The following is a 17,632-nucleotide window of genomic DNA, read 5'->3' as shown; positions in this document are numbered from 1 at the left end:
AAAGTAAGATTCTGCCTGCTGTACAGCGAGGCCAAACACACACACGCATATATAGTGCTAGAAAGCCCAATGTACCCTTTGACCTTTAGCTTAAAAATGTGTATACTACTCTGCTACAGCTAAATTAACATCAGCCAAATAAAGGAGAATATGTCTAAAATGGTATGTTCTTTAAAATAGAATGTGAAATCATATGAACAAAATAGACATATATGCTCTTGGACTTAGTCACAGCAAATTATGAGTTTATTGGCTGCTAAGTTTCCTACTTTGCAATGTTTGTATTTACTGTTCATTAAAATCTATAGAATTTCACCAGACCATAAAGCATAAAAAAAAGCACAAATCAGCACCTTCTACCTCCCACAATCCGAAATGTTCTGCTTTGGATCTCTTCTGGAGCATCAGAATTACAAATAAGACTTAAAAGTGATTTAGGGAGGTAAGTTCCTCTCAAATATCCAGGACCCAATTTATTTAGAGACCATTTGATGTATAATGGAATATAAAGAGAAAATACTATTAGATTATTTTTTCTGTAAAATAGATAGATCATCAAAAATAATCTAGATATAAAAGGAATAGTGAAGGTTGGGATTTGAACCCAACCAAGGAACAGGAATTCCTGTCAAGGAGCATTCTAGAAGGGTTTGTACCTGGTTGTAAGGGGAAAGAAATCACTTCCTTGGACGTGGCCTGTGTCTTCTGAAAGAAGCTGTGAGTGTTTCTTGCATACACTCTTAAGCAGAGGTTGGCAATCTAAAATCGTTTTTGAAATAAGTGAAATATCAAAATATTCCTTGGAAGCCATACTTGATGCATGAAGGAGTCTCTTCATTTAGTGAAAGGTGTGCTGGCAGCTGATTGGTTGCAGCATCTGTGCTGAGTATTAGCATCACCCTGGAAGGTGGTCCCTATGGCATCTACATACAACTGAACATAAGGAGCTGCTATCTTACACACTAGGGTCCAAGGATAGGGCTGTTAAGCAGAGGCTTTATAAGGCCTGAGGGGAATGAGTTGGTTTCTGTGGCCTTTTCTTTTGCAGGAAAGGGAGGTACTTCCTGTTGGTCTATAGGTATAAAGGCAGCAATTGGTAGGTTCCTTTTGAGGCGCTAAGGGCAAATAAACCCTGGTCATTAGGAAAGGCAGCTAATTTAAGTTCTGTATGTTGCTGGCAAGTAAGACCTAAACATTAGCTGAGCATCATGATTAAATCAGTTATGATTTTTAAAAGAAGAAAACAATTATTTTGTAAAGACTTTGGATTAGTAGACACCAGTGAGCCATCAGGAGGTCTTTTTCTCCCCCCATTTCGACGAACTTGACTTTTGTGTACCAGATAGCTTCTCTGAGACATTCGGAATTTGTCATCCACTGGAGAGTCCTGTGGTTGTAAAGTTATTTATCTGCCTGCCGAAGGGAATAGCAAACCTGTAAAATTCACTCTGAAGTAAGTCAGGTTTTCTCCACTTGTCTCTGGCTTAGAGCTTGATCACTGCGCATGAGCAGTTCAAGGCCACGCTGCCCGAGGCTGACGGCGAGCGGCAGTCCATCCTGGCCATCCAGAACGAGGTGGAGAAGGTGATTCAGAGCTACAACATCAGGATCAGCTCAAGCAACCCCTACAGCACCGTCACCGTGGATGAGATCCGGTCCAAGTGGGACAAGGTGGGTGACTGGGGGTCCAGGGGTGGGCTAGGAGGCTGTGGGGTGAGGCGCGTGTTTTCAGCCTGAGGTGGAGAGAAGAGGTGAACCCCTGGGGAAGTTAGAGTGACTCCCTGGTGATCAGAGTTACCCTCCAAATTTCATAGTTGCGTTAAAAGAGAAACTGAGGCATAGTAGCAAGTTTAAGTTTTTTTTGAGCAAAAGTCAGTTTGAACTGGGCTGCATCCAATCTAGCAGACAGAAGGGAGCTCCAAGGAGCTGTACAAAATGAAAGACTTTTATAGGCAGAAAAGAGTAGGAAAAAGGAAGTTACATGGCCAAAAAAAGAAGGTTGGTTATTGCAAAGTTACTTCCCTTTAGGAGTCTACCTGGCAGATGGTCTCACTAGTGCTAATCAGGTGATTCCTGATTGACTGGTTTTTAAGATTCCATTTCTGGGAGAGTGGAATTTGTATTTAAGCCTAGGTCTGGTGGAGTGGGATTTAGCATAAACAACTCTATTTTGGGCCTGTTGTCTTGTTTTTCACAGATGAAATATGTTACACTCTTCAATACCTAAATACATTTAGCAGTTTCTATGATCTGTAAGAAAGTAGAAATGATTGTCCTTAAGGAAAATCTTATCAGTGTTAGCAAACAGTACAGGTTATCATACTAAAACTATTTTTAAAACCCCAGCTGAAAATTTGGTGGAATCCATTTTCTGCTGGTACTTCATCAGAGATTTTTAAGAATATGGGATAGACATGTCCCAAGTGTGTGTGAATTTAAAATGTGGGAAAATTACTTAGGAAACTATATATGGGGAACCAAAGGGCTCCCTGCTAATTTACTGCCACTTATATTTTGGGAAACTGTACAGATTTAATTATAGTCCAGTGGGATCATGTGAACCCTTTTGTCTCATTCTTAAGAAAGATTTATTTTCATGGTTTAAATTATAGCACGGTTATCTTAGTAGGCTGCTAAGTCTTCAGTGAAGAAGTCCAACAGGGGAATTTGAGGTGGCTTGCTATAAAAACACACGTAACAACTGTTTAGTTACAAACCATGCCAAAGAGGGGGGAAAGAAACAGGCATGGGAAAGAGAGTGTTAAACTGAGAGACAGTTAGTTCTTCTTAAACTGAGAGACAGTTAGTTCTTGTTTCTGACCTTAAAATTAGCTCTGGTCTTCTAACAGTCAGAGTAAAAAGGAAACCGTGTTGAGCTGAGTAGTTTCCTTGGGCAGAAAAAGGGAAATATGCCATTTCTTTTCTTAAAATTTATTTATTTTTTAATTGAAGGATAATTGCTTTACAGAATTTTGTTGTTTTCTGCCAGATATCAACATGAATCAGCCATGGGTATATATATGTCCCCTCCCTCTTGAGCCTCCCTCCCTTAAAGTGAGACACACTTTTCTCCTGTCACTTAAGTTATAAAGCAAAATTTTCCAGAGGGAGTTTTGTAAAAGGGACATTGAATAGTAATGTCTTTTTGCCAATACACACAGAAAAAGGCTTCTGAAGTAGCTCTTTTGTCTGTGGATTCAAAGAGAACTCAGGCATAGCATAAAATATAAATCACAGGGTACAAATGGAATGGAAAAAAATGTGGGCCTGGTGGGATCCCTTCCGGTGGGCCAACATTATTCAGGGTTGAGCTCCCGAACCTGGCAGGGGTTCCCAACTCTTTTGTGTCTTAGATCCCTTTGGTAGTCCAGGGAAGCCTGTGGATCCTTTCTGATAAAAATATGTATAAATTCATAAATAATATTAAAGATTACAAAGCAAATAAATTACATTGAAAAATGGTTATTAAAATATATATGTGTATAACTGAATCACTTTGCTATACAACTAAAATTAGCACATTATAAATCAACTATACTTCAATAAAAAATAAATATTAAAAAAGACAAAAAAATGTATTTTTTCAGTTGGGATATACTACCATATTTTAAACCCAGATCTAATGGCAGACCTAGTAAATGTGAGTGGTGATGAGTGTGCATCATATTTTGAGAGGTAGGCAGTAACTAATGTATATAAGAATGTGATTTCTGTTGTGATAAAGTCACAGTGGACTTGGTGTCCATATTCATAATCGAAGGAAATGCTCATTTTCCACTGGAGCTGGGGAAAATAAGGATGTCCGTTTTGGTTCATTCAACTTCACAAATCCTCTGCACTCTGCACCCAGCCCTGCAACCTGCACTGGCCCCCGCTCCCCTGCATTAGTGCTGCAGGCCGGGAGCCCCAAGCTGGACAAATGGTCAGCGTCCCTCATGCAGACTTAGCCTTTCAGCAGGCAGGTGGCACTGGCTGGCAATCAAGGCTAGACTGAGCTCCCCCTTTAGTCCCTGAAGTAGGGGGCACACTCCGCTTCCTCCCCCTCTCCCTCCTTCTCTTCTGCTCCCCTCCTACTCTGCTCCCACCCCTGCCCTCCACCCACCACCACCTGTCTTGGCCACTCCTCCTGGACCACCGCTGGCCTCTAACCCCCATTGTCCTTGAATCCTGGCAGGTGAAGCAGCTTGTGCCCATCCGGGACCAGTCATTGCAGGAGGAGCTGGCCCGCCAGCATGCCAACGAGCGTCTGCGGCGCCAGTTCGCCGCACAGGCCAATGCCATTGGGCCCTGGATCCAGAACAAGATGGAGGTGGGTTGGTGCTTCAGAGAGAGCATGTCACGGCCTCCAAATCGGTCCCCAAGCAGGCACAACCAAGGCTCTCCACTCCGTGACGTGAGAGCCCTGTCCAAGTCACCTGGGTCTTGCCCTGGGTGGCCCCTGGGCTCTTGCAGCCTGGGCATCAGTTTGGGGGGCGGGCGTTGGGGTGAGGGCTGGGTGCTGGGGGAGAGTGCACACGCACCAAGGCTGGCGAGGCTGTTCTCGCTGTCATCCTCTCATCTTGTCGTTAAAAATGGTGATGGGTCTCCTTCTCAGTTTTCAGCCTCTGCAGGACCTAGATTTTAAACCATCCATCCCTCAGGAGGACACGTGAAGAGTCACAGATACTTGGCATTTTCAGAACCTTTAAGGAAAAGTAATCTTTGAATGACACTGATTTCCTCTGGGTTCATCTTATTACCAAGAACAGCCAAGAGACATTTATTGATCTACTGTTTTTTTTCTCTGAGTCCCCCCTTATGGTGATAAAATGTTAGCTTCTTTCTTAAGGAGGAGAATGTCTAAAAATCTAGAGAATTCATTTGACTGCTGATGAAGCATCCAGGGGTCTGAAATCTCTCTGGCAGCCACATTCCTGCAGACCATCCCCCGATCTCCTCGAAAAGAGGCAGCTTCAGGCATCCGTCTTCATTGGAAGAGGCTGAAAGGCCTCTTTTCTTCATGGACCTTGGTTGATTTTTTTCTTTTCCTATTCTCTAGATAGATTAGAACTAGGGCTTCCTTCATGCTGTGGTACTGCCCTATTTCCTACTTCATCTGAAAAATAAGGGACTTTGGCTGCCGCCTAAAATGCTGGTATAGCTGGCATCAGAAGCAGAACCAGGAAGGATGCCGCCCACAGAGTCACTCGAGAGGCTGGCTCACCTTGTTCTCCTCCTCTGCTCTTGCCTCCACCAGGAGATTGCCCGGAGCTCCATCCAGATCACGGGAGCCCTGGAGGACCAGATGAACCAACTGAAGCAGTACGAACACAACATCATTAACTACAAGAACAACATCGACAAGCTGGAAGGCGACCATCAGCTCATCCAGGAGGCCCTGGTCTTTGACAACAAGCACACTAATTATACCATGGAGGTACAGCTGCCGCACAGGCCTGCAGTGCCCCGGTGCCTGCTTGTGACCACTTCACCTAGTCAGGGTGTTTTCCGCCCACATTTGTCTCTATCTGTTCCTGTTTCGTTCTACAAGTATGAAAGTGAGGGATCATTAAGCCTTCACTGTCACTTTATGTGAAACAGCTTTGTGAACTAGATCAAGCACTGTGTGTGGGTGATCAGTCGCTCAGTCATGTCCAACTCTTTGCAACCCCATGGACTATAGCCTGCCATGCTCCCCTGTCCATGGGATTTCCAAGTCAAGAATACTGGAGTGGGTTGCCATTTCCTTCCCCAAGGGATCTTCCTGACCCAGAGATTGAAGCCAGGTCTGTTGCATCTCCTACACTGGCAGGCGGATTCTTTACCACTAGCGCCACCTGAGCAGCTCAGATCAAGTGCTCTATAGTTGTTATTTATCAGCATCATCCTCAACTTTGTCTTCATTATTATCACAACAGTGAATTCAGTGCACTGCTTTGGAGAGACTCCCAGGAACGGGACTGTTCCATTTCTACCAGTTTGGCCCAGTTTTGATCTTTCTGGGAGCCAGTGGGTCTAATCCAGGGCTCATCTGCTACCTGGTGAATAGAAGGGTGTTCCTAGTGACAGAAAGACTGTACACTGTACATTTTATTCTACAGAGTGCTAGTTGTCACTGTTAGAACCCTGCTCTCACTTCTGAGTATTTCCCACTACAGAGTCTTGAAAGAAAGTGGAAAAGTAGAATTAAAAAGAAATGTATCGGGAAGTTCTACTTGTCTCCCTTTGGGTTGACTCTCCTGTTATGAAAGTGAGCAGGCAAGACTGACCTGCTGGGAGAAGCTGGAGCTGATCATTTTCTGTTTTTCCTTGGTAGCACATTCGTGTGGGCTGGGAGCTGCTGCTGACGACTATCGCCAGAACCATCAACGAAGTGGAGACCCAGATCCTGACGAGAGATGCGAAGGGCATCACCCAGGAGCAGATGAATGAGTTCAGAGCCTCCTTCAACCACTTCGACAGGGTACCTCACTCCTAGTTATTTGAAAGGCAGTGCTGGGGACATCAAAAGACATATTTGAAATAGCACTCATGCTGTTATTTTTAAATCGCCATCTCTTTAAAATTTATTGGGAAACAGGAAGATTAAGGCCAGAGGAAAAGAGCCACTGAAATGAAGTGTGCTGAGTTCTGATGTTGCTCAAGCTGACACCAGACAAAGTCTAGGTTTGTGGGCCCTTTATACGGATCACTTAACAAATACCTTTGTAGTTGGGAGCAAAGCAAGATTTATTCCAAGTGAAAGTGTGTCCTTAACAGAATATAGTTGGAGGATTTAGGTGATTTTCTAAGCACTTAAATACGAAGCTCTAATGTACTTTTCCTAATTAACTATTTAGGTGAAGCACCTGATGAAAATTAGCCTACTCTTTTGCCATAACACTTAATTTTTTTTAACAAACAAAATCAGCTCCTGAAATGTTATAAGAAAAATGTATCAACACAATGACGACCCTATAAAAAGTTTAGTGCTACTCTTAAAATATTATCTAATATTTTGATTTAAACATAACTGGGTAAAACCAGTTCTTCACAAGAAAATGCCCAGTTTGCTTATCATTTAGTTAATAGTGACTCTTAAGGCCACATTCCATTTGTTAAAAGATCCCTAACAAAGTATATTTCATTCTTTTGCTCAGGACCCTGTGTATGATTTACAGGTATTAGTTAAATGGTTCCTTAAAATGCCTGTGGACTAGACCAGCTATATTCAGGCCTATTAATGAGTTCAGAAAGTAGACTTCTGATCAGGGAGCTGAGGCATAAATAAAGTATTATATACAGAGATGGATGCTAAAGCTAAAGTTATTTTGGCTTCAGCACAGCTGTGCTGTTCATACTATAACACTGACCTGACTTCCTTCAGGTCGGGTCATTTTCCTCCCATGGAGGGAAATAATTGACCATTGTTCCTGCACACATCACCTGGGCTTGTAGGAGGACAGCTCCGCTTGTTTGGGCCACTTCAGAGAGGGAAAATCCACATCTACTTAAATCCAGGGTAACGAGACTGTCTTTTGCAACAAAAGTCCAAAGGAGGACAATGCAGAACCTGCCAAGTTTAAAAGTTTAAGCAAAGCAACTATAGTCCAATAAAAATTAATTAAGAAACAAAAAACCCAGCTTCCCAGTCTCAGCGAACAATTTACATTCACCTAACAAGAACTCCTTTCATACTAGCTTTCCCTTCCCGCCCCCCAGTAAAAAAATTAACAGAAGTTTAAGTTAAGGACTCTATGTCTTGGAGGGACTCGGGCCTGAGAGTGGCTGTAGGGTAACTGCAGCAAGAATCCTAGTCATGCTGTCATCTTTGGGGGAGTTTTACAAGCGAGGTCTGCCTGGGGCCTTAAGAGTGTGAGGCTTTCTCAGAACACTTAGACTATGTTCGGTCATCAGCAGGTGGCAGTGGGCAGCTTCTGACGTGGTCATTTTCAGTGGCACTGAGTATTCCTCCTGCTTTCTTGAAGGTGTGGTCTCCATTTCTGACTGCTGTTTACCCTCCTTCCCTGTTTTTTCCTTTTTAAGAAATTATTTTGTAGTGTAATGTCCCTATGTTGGGCCTGTCCTTTCTGTAAATCAGACCTTTAAAAATTCCTGGGCAGATGTCATAGTGTCCCTTCTCTTGCTGGATTTTGTTCCCTGGTCAAGTCGAGTTGTTTATTTTGCCTCTAACACTCAACTTCTTTCTTCTTTCTTTTTGTTGAAAGAGGAAGAATGGTCTAATGGATCATGAGGATTTCAGAGCCTGCCTGATCTCCATGGGTTATGACTTGGTAAGACAGACGCTGAAATTTTACTACTATGATATTCTACTGAGCTTATTTAGGTTTGTATTTTAGAAGACAACTGGCTTAAACTATGGCAGCCCACTTGGGATTGTTTCATTTACCAAGGTTACTAGGTAACATTGGAGGTTTGCCTGGTACCGTGTGAAAATAACTTCCCAGAGTCAGAACATATATTCATTCAGTCATTGGTCAGCTGGATTTTTCCTTGTGAAGGAACATAACATAAACTTCCCTGATGGTTTTTGAACAGCATTATGTGAGAGATCATTTACATACCATACAATTTGCCCATTGAAAGTAGACACTTCAATGGCTTTTCCTGCTGATTTTTAAAGGGCTTTTTCCTCTAGTATTTTAGAAGGTAAAAAGTTTTTCATGGGCTTTCCTGGTAGCTCAGTGGTAAAGAATCCACCTGCCAATGCCAGAGACATGGGGTCAATCCTTGATCTGAGAAGATCCCATGTACCTTGGAGCAACTAAGCTCTTGCACCGCAACTATTGAGCCTGTGCTCTGGAGCCTGGGAGCTACTGCTGCTGAGCCCATGACCACAGTTACTGAAGCCTGTGCGTCCTAGAGGCTGTGCTCCATGACAAGAGAAGCCACCTCAATGAGAAGCCCTCGTGCAACTAGAGAGTAGCCCCCACTCTTTGCAACTAGAGCAAAGCCCACGCAGCAATGAGGACCTAGCACAGCCAAGAGATTAATAAATTAATTATTTTCTAAAAAGTTTAAAATCAGCTAAGAAATCTTACATTTCCCTGTGGGTTGTGAGTACCTGTATTAACCTCACTTCTGTTACCTGTTAACACATTACTGACCAAAGACATAGTAATATGTCTTTTGTTACCTGAACATTATGGACTGGAGATGTGAGAGTGATATAATTTACATCATCATGCGAAGCTGTTAGAGCTTAAAACTGATCAAGGGTTCATTATGCAAAACTTAATGATTGTTGTTTTCATTCACATTTTGCCCCATTAGCTTCTGGTCCCAACTTGTGTATATTATAAAAACAAGCTTATTACCATAAAATTTTCAGAAATGATGCATAGCGAAATTTTGAGTGAAGAATTTTTCAATGAATTGTATGCAAATTCTTTCTCTGATTGTCCAAGTGACGTATATACTTTAGTGTCTCATAATATGATAGTTCTTCCAAATATAGTTCTGATTCAGACGATGTGAAAATTAGACCTACAAAAAGACAAAATATCTTAGTGATTGATTCTGATATGGAAAGTGAAAATGAAACTCCCTCTGCTGGAAGAGACTTTATGTAGGTGTGGAGAAGGCAACGGCAACCCACTCCAGTACTCTTGCCTGGAAAATCCCATGGACTGAGGAGCCTGGTAGGCTGCAGTCCATGGGGTCATGAAGAGTCGGACACGACTGAGCGACTTCACTTTCACTTTTCACTTTCATGTGTTGGAGAAGGAAATGGCAACCCACTCCAGTGTTCTTGCCTGGAGAATCCCAGGGATGGCGGAGCCTGGTGGGCTGCCATCTATGGGGTCTCACAGAGTCGGACACGACTGAAGTGACTTAGCAGCAGCAGCAGGTGTAATTATTGAATGTAATAACTCGCAAAGTGTTAGTGAAGTAACAGTATTAATTTTTGGCCAGGCAAAGCAAAAATCACTGTCCCACAGGCATTAATTTCTGCGAAAATCCCCCAGTCAATAATGACTTATATGTAATGTTAAACATGAGCTACTTTGATGCATCTCCCCTTTCAAATAACCACTGTGAGAGCCCTCCTCTAACCTGCCTTCTCTTTGGCAGTATTATTATTCTCAATTATAGCCCGAGAAAAGGCCTAAGTCTCTGAATTCTTCTTCCATAATTATGTTAAGTCCCAAGGCAACAGGGCTTCCCTGGTGGCTCAGCAGTAAAGAATCTGCCTGCCAGTGGAGGAGATGCGAAACGTGGGTTTGATCCCTTGGTCAGGAAGATCCCCTGGAGAAAATATGGCGACCCGCTCCAATATTCTTGCCTAGAGAAGCCTATAGACAGAGGAGCCTGGTGGGCTACAGTTCGTGACCCCAGGACAGAGAGAGTCGGACATGACTTAGCAACTAAACAACAACAACCCAGGGCAACATGGGTCAGAGAGAGAGAGGAATTCTGACATCAGGAGCTTCTGGGTTGATGCTGTAGCTACATTTCAGAATCCTCTAATGGCAGTAAACTTCAGTCGCCCATAAGGGGAATCTGTTCCAAACATGGAAGGGAAGTGCAGGATAGATTTAAGTTTTCAAGCAAGAGGGAACTCACATGCCAACAGGAAAAGCGGGAGAGCGGCGCAGTCAGGAGCTGTGCGCTGTTGAAGTCGGTGTTTCCTCGCGCTCTTGCCTCAGGGTGAAGCTGAGTTTGCCCGCATCATGACCCTGGTGGATCCCAACGGGCAGGGCACTGTCACCTTCCAGTCTTTCATCGACTTCATGACCAGAGAGACGGCTGACACCGACACCGCCGAGCAGGTCATCGCGTCCTTCCGGATCCTGGCTTCTGACAAGGTCTGCATCCACGCATTTTCTTCTGCCTTTCTGACAGTCTACGGCTTTCCTCCAACAAGAATGGAAACAGTGTTGCAAATAATAATGATTTTGATCCCGCTGCATTTTATACCACATCCGCACTGAATGCAGAAAGCGCTTAAACATAGCAGTGGCGTACTCACTCACAACAGGTTGAACACAGACATTCTGTCCTGGCATTTGTGCTTGGTTTCATAGAAGGAACCAACAGGTGTGAATGTGTGTGTTTTTCTGGTTCAACCCTGCTTTACACTCTGGATTGCTAGATAAGATTTCTGAAAGATGAAACAGTGCAATTCAGATGTTAGAAAACTGAGAACCTTCTCTCAAGGATCAATGACACTGACTGTGCCCAGCCCTTGGAGCAGAGTTAAATAGAGCCAAAAAAAAAAATTGGCAAGTTTTTCATTACATGTAACCTAGAAATTAAGTAGGAGTTTAATTGCAAGTTTAGAATTTTCAAATCTTCCAAAACAATATTAAAACTTTTCAGTATGTATAAGTTCAGTTTGGGATATGATCCCTTTGCCTTGTGTTCTAGCTGAAAGGGAAAGGAAGTTAGGATTCTAAATCACATCAGCTTGGCCATACCTTAGAAAAAATCTTATCTGACAACATAAAGTATCTTTAAAATAATTATGTTTGTTTTAAAATGAATCCTTTATCATGTGGATAGGGGTTGAGGGAAGAAAGTCCAACTGATTTAGGAGATAATAAACCAAAGCTTATCTAACACACCCAAAACCCTACTATATATTACAATATATTTGCTCTTTATTTATCTTGACCTATCAGTTTGTTTTATGAGAATTATCCTATTTTCTCCTGGACATTTGACATTAAAAACAAAAGACTCCCTTGTTCAATGTCAGTTTAGTTTTGCTTTAGGAGTTTTTCACCAGTGGCAACATGCCTCTAGTTTTTTAATAAATTGTATAGGAAAGCAAGCACATATCACATGTATTTTTTAAAAACCACATTGATCATTTTAAATTAAGTATTCCTATATTTTCATTAGGGTATGGTGTAAACCAACCCCCCTTTATCTTTCTGTATGAAATTTACATCGTAGTATTTTCCCTAACATTATGGCTCAGTTTGAGGAGTGTCGATGGTACTGCTCCCTTTGCCTCTATGAAGCATATTCAATTTCCCACTGGCCATAAGACAAAGTACAAGTAAAACTCAACCTTTGGTTGGCTGTCCGGTACTGTGCCCGTTAGACTCCCTACCTTTAGTCTTTTATTTTTTTATCTTTATCTTATTTTGGAATGTAGTTGATTAACAATGTCATGTTAATTTCAGGTGTATAGCAGAGTGATTCAGTTAATCCTTTTTTTAACAATTAAACAAATGCAAGAAGTATGTCAGTATTTAAACAGTTTAAGTTCCAGTGTATCTTGCCATTGATTTTTAAAACACGTGTGTACTGTTTTCCAGCCATACATCTTGGCGGAAGAGCTGCGTCGGGAGCTGCCCCCAGACCAGGCCCAGTACTGTATCAAGAGGATGCCTGCCTACTCAGGCCCAGGCAGCGTGCCCGGAGCCCTGGATTACACCGCATTCTCCTCCGCACTCTATGGGGAGAGCGATCTGTGAGGCTGGGGTTTTGTAGTCGCTGATTAGAACGCAATAAAAGCAGAAGTCACAGTTTGTTTCTTGGAAACCTTGACAAGCTTTATTACGTTATAGAGGGAGAACACTTTTTTCGCCGCTCAGTTATTGCCAGCAATGTAAGATGGCTGAAGTTAAGTTTTTCTAGTAGATGACCTAGTGTACTTTATAATAAGTAGGTTTCTTTACTTCTGAGTTTTTAGCTAAATGCAATGAAATATCAGGGGTTCTGCTGGGTTCTTTGATAAAACAAAGCCAATCCTTGCGTAGTGTGAAATTAGGAAGACCTAAGGGTAGAAGGGACATACAAAATGGGAAAATTCTGAGACACCCAAGATTCAAGACCAGAAAAATAATAGTAAATGTTTGACATTAAAAAAAAAAATTCTTCATATATATAATATGTTTCTATGGTTATCTCTTGGGGAATATATTTGGGATACTCGTGTTTTACTTTCTGACTTATCCAAAGATTTAACTGTATTTAAGATAAATGGTAACTGTCACCTCCTCGTTAGCTGAATTGAATATTGTGAACTTCCAGAGAATAAAAACAGACATCCCAAAAGAGTTTCAGCGCTTAAAACATTTTAGATAGAAATCATAGCTCTTTGTTATTTAGGACTACATGGTCCAGTTAGTGGACTGCAATGCCTTACTCATACTGCAAAGCAGGAGCCTCACCATGGAAGTTAGTTACATTGCCAGGGAGGAAGATGGAATCACTAGGTAAAATGTGTTTGGGGGGTATTATTTATTGATTCCAGGTTTCTGTGGTTTTTCTAGAGCTCGTTAGTGTGTTAGATTCTTACAAGATGACCATATATAAGTGCTCTGGTTTTAAACAAACAGGTGTCAATAGCAATAGTTATGATGGGGGACAAGTCAAAAGCTGCTATTTTTATAGCTCTCCAGGCAGAATTTCTCCTTTTTTGCCGTTTAGTTTTACTATCTGGTAAAGAGAAGGTTTAGAGGGAAGCGTTGATAGGAAAGGACTAACTCTCACCAACAGTAGAGGTAAGTTCTTTAACTGCAGAACCTTTACATACTTCAGGCGGATTCATTTTGTGTAGCAGGAATTCTTGATGTTTCTGCCAGCTCTCGGTGGGTGTCCCCACTGTGATTGGGTGGGGCATGTGGAAGCCCCTTGCAGAGGGCACCAATGGCTCCTGCCATCCATATCTGTCAGCTTTCATTGATTTTTCTGCTCGTGCTGTTCCTCCCCTGTTTTTCCATCTTGTTGACAGCTTGGAAAGAATAAAGCAGGAATTCTTTTTATATCTGAATCCTTAATGATCAGATGAATTAGAAACAAACAAAAACAGTTGTAAACAGCAATTGAAGTGTTACTAGAAAAACAGTCATGTGCCTGTTAACCGCTAGTCTTTTTCTTCAGATTTTTCAGTAGCTGGAAATGGGATATTTTCCATTCATGACTGTCCCATAACTTAATATTTTTACACAATTGGCCCATTTAGAACCTTCGACCTTTGTAAGTCATTTAATTTGCTTCATTTTATTAAGTAGCTGATAGTTTACACATTTCTGAAATCTGAGTCCTTGAGTTCAGGGCCGGACACTTCTGGGGTGGTGTTTAGGTGAACTGTGACTCCTTCTTCTACTTCATGCAGGTGCTATATTCCAGCTGTGTAGGGAGAAAAACGGGAAGATATTCTGCCTTTGAGGCTACTAGCGGGAATTTATGGTGTTTTACGATTGGTATAGGTAGTTCATCGTCCTAGAATCTTAGTTTCTTTACAACATTCAAGCAAGAGAATGGATCAACACTATCTGCTAACAAATGAAAAAGGGAAATAAACTCTGAAACACTTAATAAACATGTTTGTACTCTCATTTTAGAAGTTATTTTTATTTCTGAAGCTGAATTATTGATTAAACTTAATTTGTAAAAGAAAAGGAATCCCTGTTTTATTCTTATTATTATTTCAACTGATAACCAGTTTCTTTGGTTAACCACAAACTTTCCTCACTTAAAATTTCCATCATCACTTAAAACTCTCACTTGGTCTAGCATTTGCCTTGTTTAAAGAATTAGAGACTGGCTTGTTGGGTAGAGGGTAAATTTGAGATGAGGATTTAAGGTTGGCCCAGTTAGAGGTGAGTGATGAATGGACTAGGGAACAAAATGGATTAGGAAGACATTTTTACCCCAGATATCATTTTAGAATCCCCAGTAGGTATTTTGAAAGTGTATGGCACCCCCAGCCCTAACCCCAGAGCTTCTAGTTGTGAAGGGTCTGCGCTAAGACCTCGTCATCTGCATTTTTTGAAAGCTCCATGGATGATTCTACTAACCCTCAATTGAAAACCACTGGATTAGAGGTAATGGAAAGGGTCATTACTAATCAGGAAGTGTAAAACAGATCAAGAAGCTCTTACTGGAAAGGTTCATGGTTGGACCACATGAATGGCCAAGCCAACCCCTGTACCATCTGGTTGGTGATACACAAATATTGGCAATGGCTGAATTTCAGATGGGTACACTTGTCTTCATATTCTTTTCTGCTGCATACCTGATTCACACATATTCATGCAATAAGCTGGAGAAGAGCTCTCTACAGCCTTTAAGTGAAAAGAAGCAAATCAAAATGATGCAAAGTCAGAAACTTGTATTTCTGTTTAAAATTTTAATTGGATATAGTTGATTTACAATGTTGTATTAATTTCAGGTGTACAACAAAGTGAATCAGTTATCCATACACATATATTCACTCTTTTCCTATACAGGTCATTGCAGAGTACTGAGTAGAATTCTCTATGCTATATAGTAGGTTGTTATTAGTTACCTGCTTTATGTATAGTAATGCATGTATGTCAGTACTAATCTCCTAATTTATTCCTCCCTGTCTTTGTATTTTAAGAAGTAGCTAATTGTTACCAAGCTGACAAAGACTCACCCACAGTTGCCTTGGGTCATTTGACAAGAAGGCACTGAGTGTGTTCAACTGTGTCCGTGAACTTTCTCAAATACCCAGGAGCCTGTGTAGTGCTTTAACTGCCCCGTGTGTGACGTCCTCTTATTTCTGATGGAACTGGCAGAGAAGGAGACAAGTTTTTTTTTTTCCCCTTTCGGATTCATTAATTAATAACTCAGTACTTAGTGTGTTAGTCACTCAGTCGTGTCTGACTCTTTGTGACCCCGTGGACTATAGCCCGCTAGGATCCTCTGTCCATGGAATTCTCCAGGCAAGAATATTGGGGTGGGTAGCCATTCTCTTCTCCAAGAGGTCTTCCGAACCTGCGGATGGAACCCAGGTCTCCTGCATTGCAGTCAGATTCTATACCATCTGAGTCATCAAGCAGCTGACAAGTCATCATTCTTTTTAAGCTGGGAGCTGAAGACTGTTGTGATCCATCAATGGGAACCCCTAACCAAGGATTCCCCAGGACCTTAAAGTCTTTTCAAAGTAATCTCCAAAGCACTGCAGACTTCAGTGTTGATAAAACAAATGGACAGAAGTGATGGCAAATTGGAGTATCAGTAAGAAATAAATGGCTTTTTGGGGTCATGTATTTAAACATTAGGAATTCTTTTCAACTACTTTCAATAATAATACTTAGAACAAAGAAACAATCCAACTGAAAAATGGGCAGAAGACCTAAGCAGACGCTTCTTCAGTGAAGACGTACAGATGGCCAACAGGCACATGACAAAATATCCAACTTCGTCAATTATTAAGAAGTGAAAATCAAAACTACAATGAGGTACCACCTTACACTGGTCAGAAAGGCCATCATTTAAAAGTCTACAGATAACAAATGCTGGAGAGAGTGTGGAGAAAAGGGGACCCTCTTACACTGTTAGTGGGAATGTCAATTGGTACAGCCACTATGGAAAACAGTATAGAGGTTCCTTAAAAAAAAAAAAAAAAGAGTGGCCATAATATCCTGCTGTCCTACTCCTCAGCATATATCCAGAAAAAACTAACTGGAAAAGACACATGCACCCCAGTGTTCACTGTAGCACTATTCACAACATCAAGGCATCGAAATAACCAAAATGTCTATCGACAAATGAATAAAGAAGGTTAGTATACATCCACAATAGAATGCTACTCAGCCATAAAAAAGAATGAAATAATGCCATTTGAGGCAACACGGATGGACCTGAGATTATCATCCTAAATAAAGTAAGAAAGAGAAAAACAAATACCATATGCTATCATTTATATGTGGAATCTAAAAGACAACACAAAGAACTCACCTATGAAACAAATAGACTCTCAGAACAGATTTGAGCTTGCCGTGGAGGAGGGAAGGACTGGGAGTTTGGGATTAGGAGATACAAGCTATTCTATATAGAATGGATAAGCAACAAGGTCTGCTGTATAACACAGGAACTGTGCTCAATATCCTGTGATAAATCATAATGGAAAAGAGTATGAGGAAGAATGTATATATATATGTCTAACTGAATCACTTTACAATAGAAATTAACAGAACCCATAAATCATTAAAAAAATAATCCTCAGAATGATTTAACTCTAGTTGCTAAATTGTGTCCAACTCTGGTGACCTGATGGACTATAACCCACCAGTCTCCTCTGTCTATGGAATTTTTCAGGCAAGCATACTGGAGTGGGTAGCCATTTCCTTCTCCAGGGGATCTTCCCAACCCAGGGATCGAACCCAGACTCTTTACCACTGAGCCACCAGGAAAGCCCTTAGAATGAGTTAGCCAATTAGAAAAGCGCCTCTGAATAACCAAGGCAGCACCGACTGGTAAGAAGAATGCTTTCTGTTCAGTTCAGTTCAGTCGCTCAGTCGTGTCTGACTCTTTGAGACCCCATGAATCGCAGCACGCCAGGCCTCCCTGTCCATCACCAACTCCGGGAGTTCACTCAGATTCATGTCCATCAAGTCAGTGATGCCATCCAGCCATCTCACCCTCTGTCATCCCCTTCTCCTCCTGCCCCCAATCCCTCCCAGCATCAGAGTCTTTTCCAATGAATCAACTCTTCGCATGAGGTGGCCAAAGTACTGGAGTTTCAGCCTTAGCATCTTTCCTTCCAAAGAAATCCCAGGGCTGATCTCCTTCAGAATGGACTGGTTGGATCTCCTTGCAGTCCAAGGGACTCTCAAGAGTCTTCAGCACCACAGTTCAAAAGCATCAATTCTTCGGTGCTCAGCCTTCTTCACAGTCCAACTCTCACATCCATACATGACCACAGGAAAAACCATAGCCTTGA

The 17,632-nt window shown here is 41.7% G+C and overlaps 1 protein-coding gene across 1 annotated transcript in view; it reads left to right on the top strand.

Annotated features, from left to right (window-relative positions):
- The window catches only part of ACTN2 (actinin alpha 2), a 77,567-nt gene extending 63,228 nt beyond the window's left edge, over nucleotides 1-14,339 (top strand). The window contains exons 15-21 of the mRNA XM_018042499.1: nucleotides 1,489-1,671; nucleotides 4,175-4,309; nucleotides 5,237-5,416; nucleotides 6,296-6,442; nucleotides 8,187-8,252; nucleotides 10,629-10,787; nucleotides 12,249-14,339. Coding sequence (XP_017897988.1) covers nucleotides 1,489-1,671; nucleotides 4,175-4,309; nucleotides 5,237-5,416; nucleotides 6,296-6,442; nucleotides 8,187-8,252; nucleotides 10,629-10,787; nucleotides 12,249-12,407 — 1,029 coding nt within the window. The 3' untranslated portion in view covers nucleotides 12,408-14,339. The remainder of the gene's footprint in view (nucleotides 1-1,488; nucleotides 1,672-4,174; nucleotides 4,310-5,236; nucleotides 5,417-6,295; nucleotides 6,443-8,186; nucleotides 8,253-10,628; nucleotides 10,788-12,248) is intronic.

This window comes from Capra hircus, chromosome 28 (assembly GCF_001704415.2).
Source record: "Capra hircus breed San Clemente chromosome 28, ASM170441v1, whole genome shotgun sequence".
NCBI lineage: Eukaryota > Metazoa > Chordata > Mammalia > Artiodactyla > Bovidae > Capra > Capra hircus.
The sequence above is the reverse complement of the archived record's forward strand: the minus strand, read 5'-3'. Positions and strand labels throughout refer to the sequence as shown.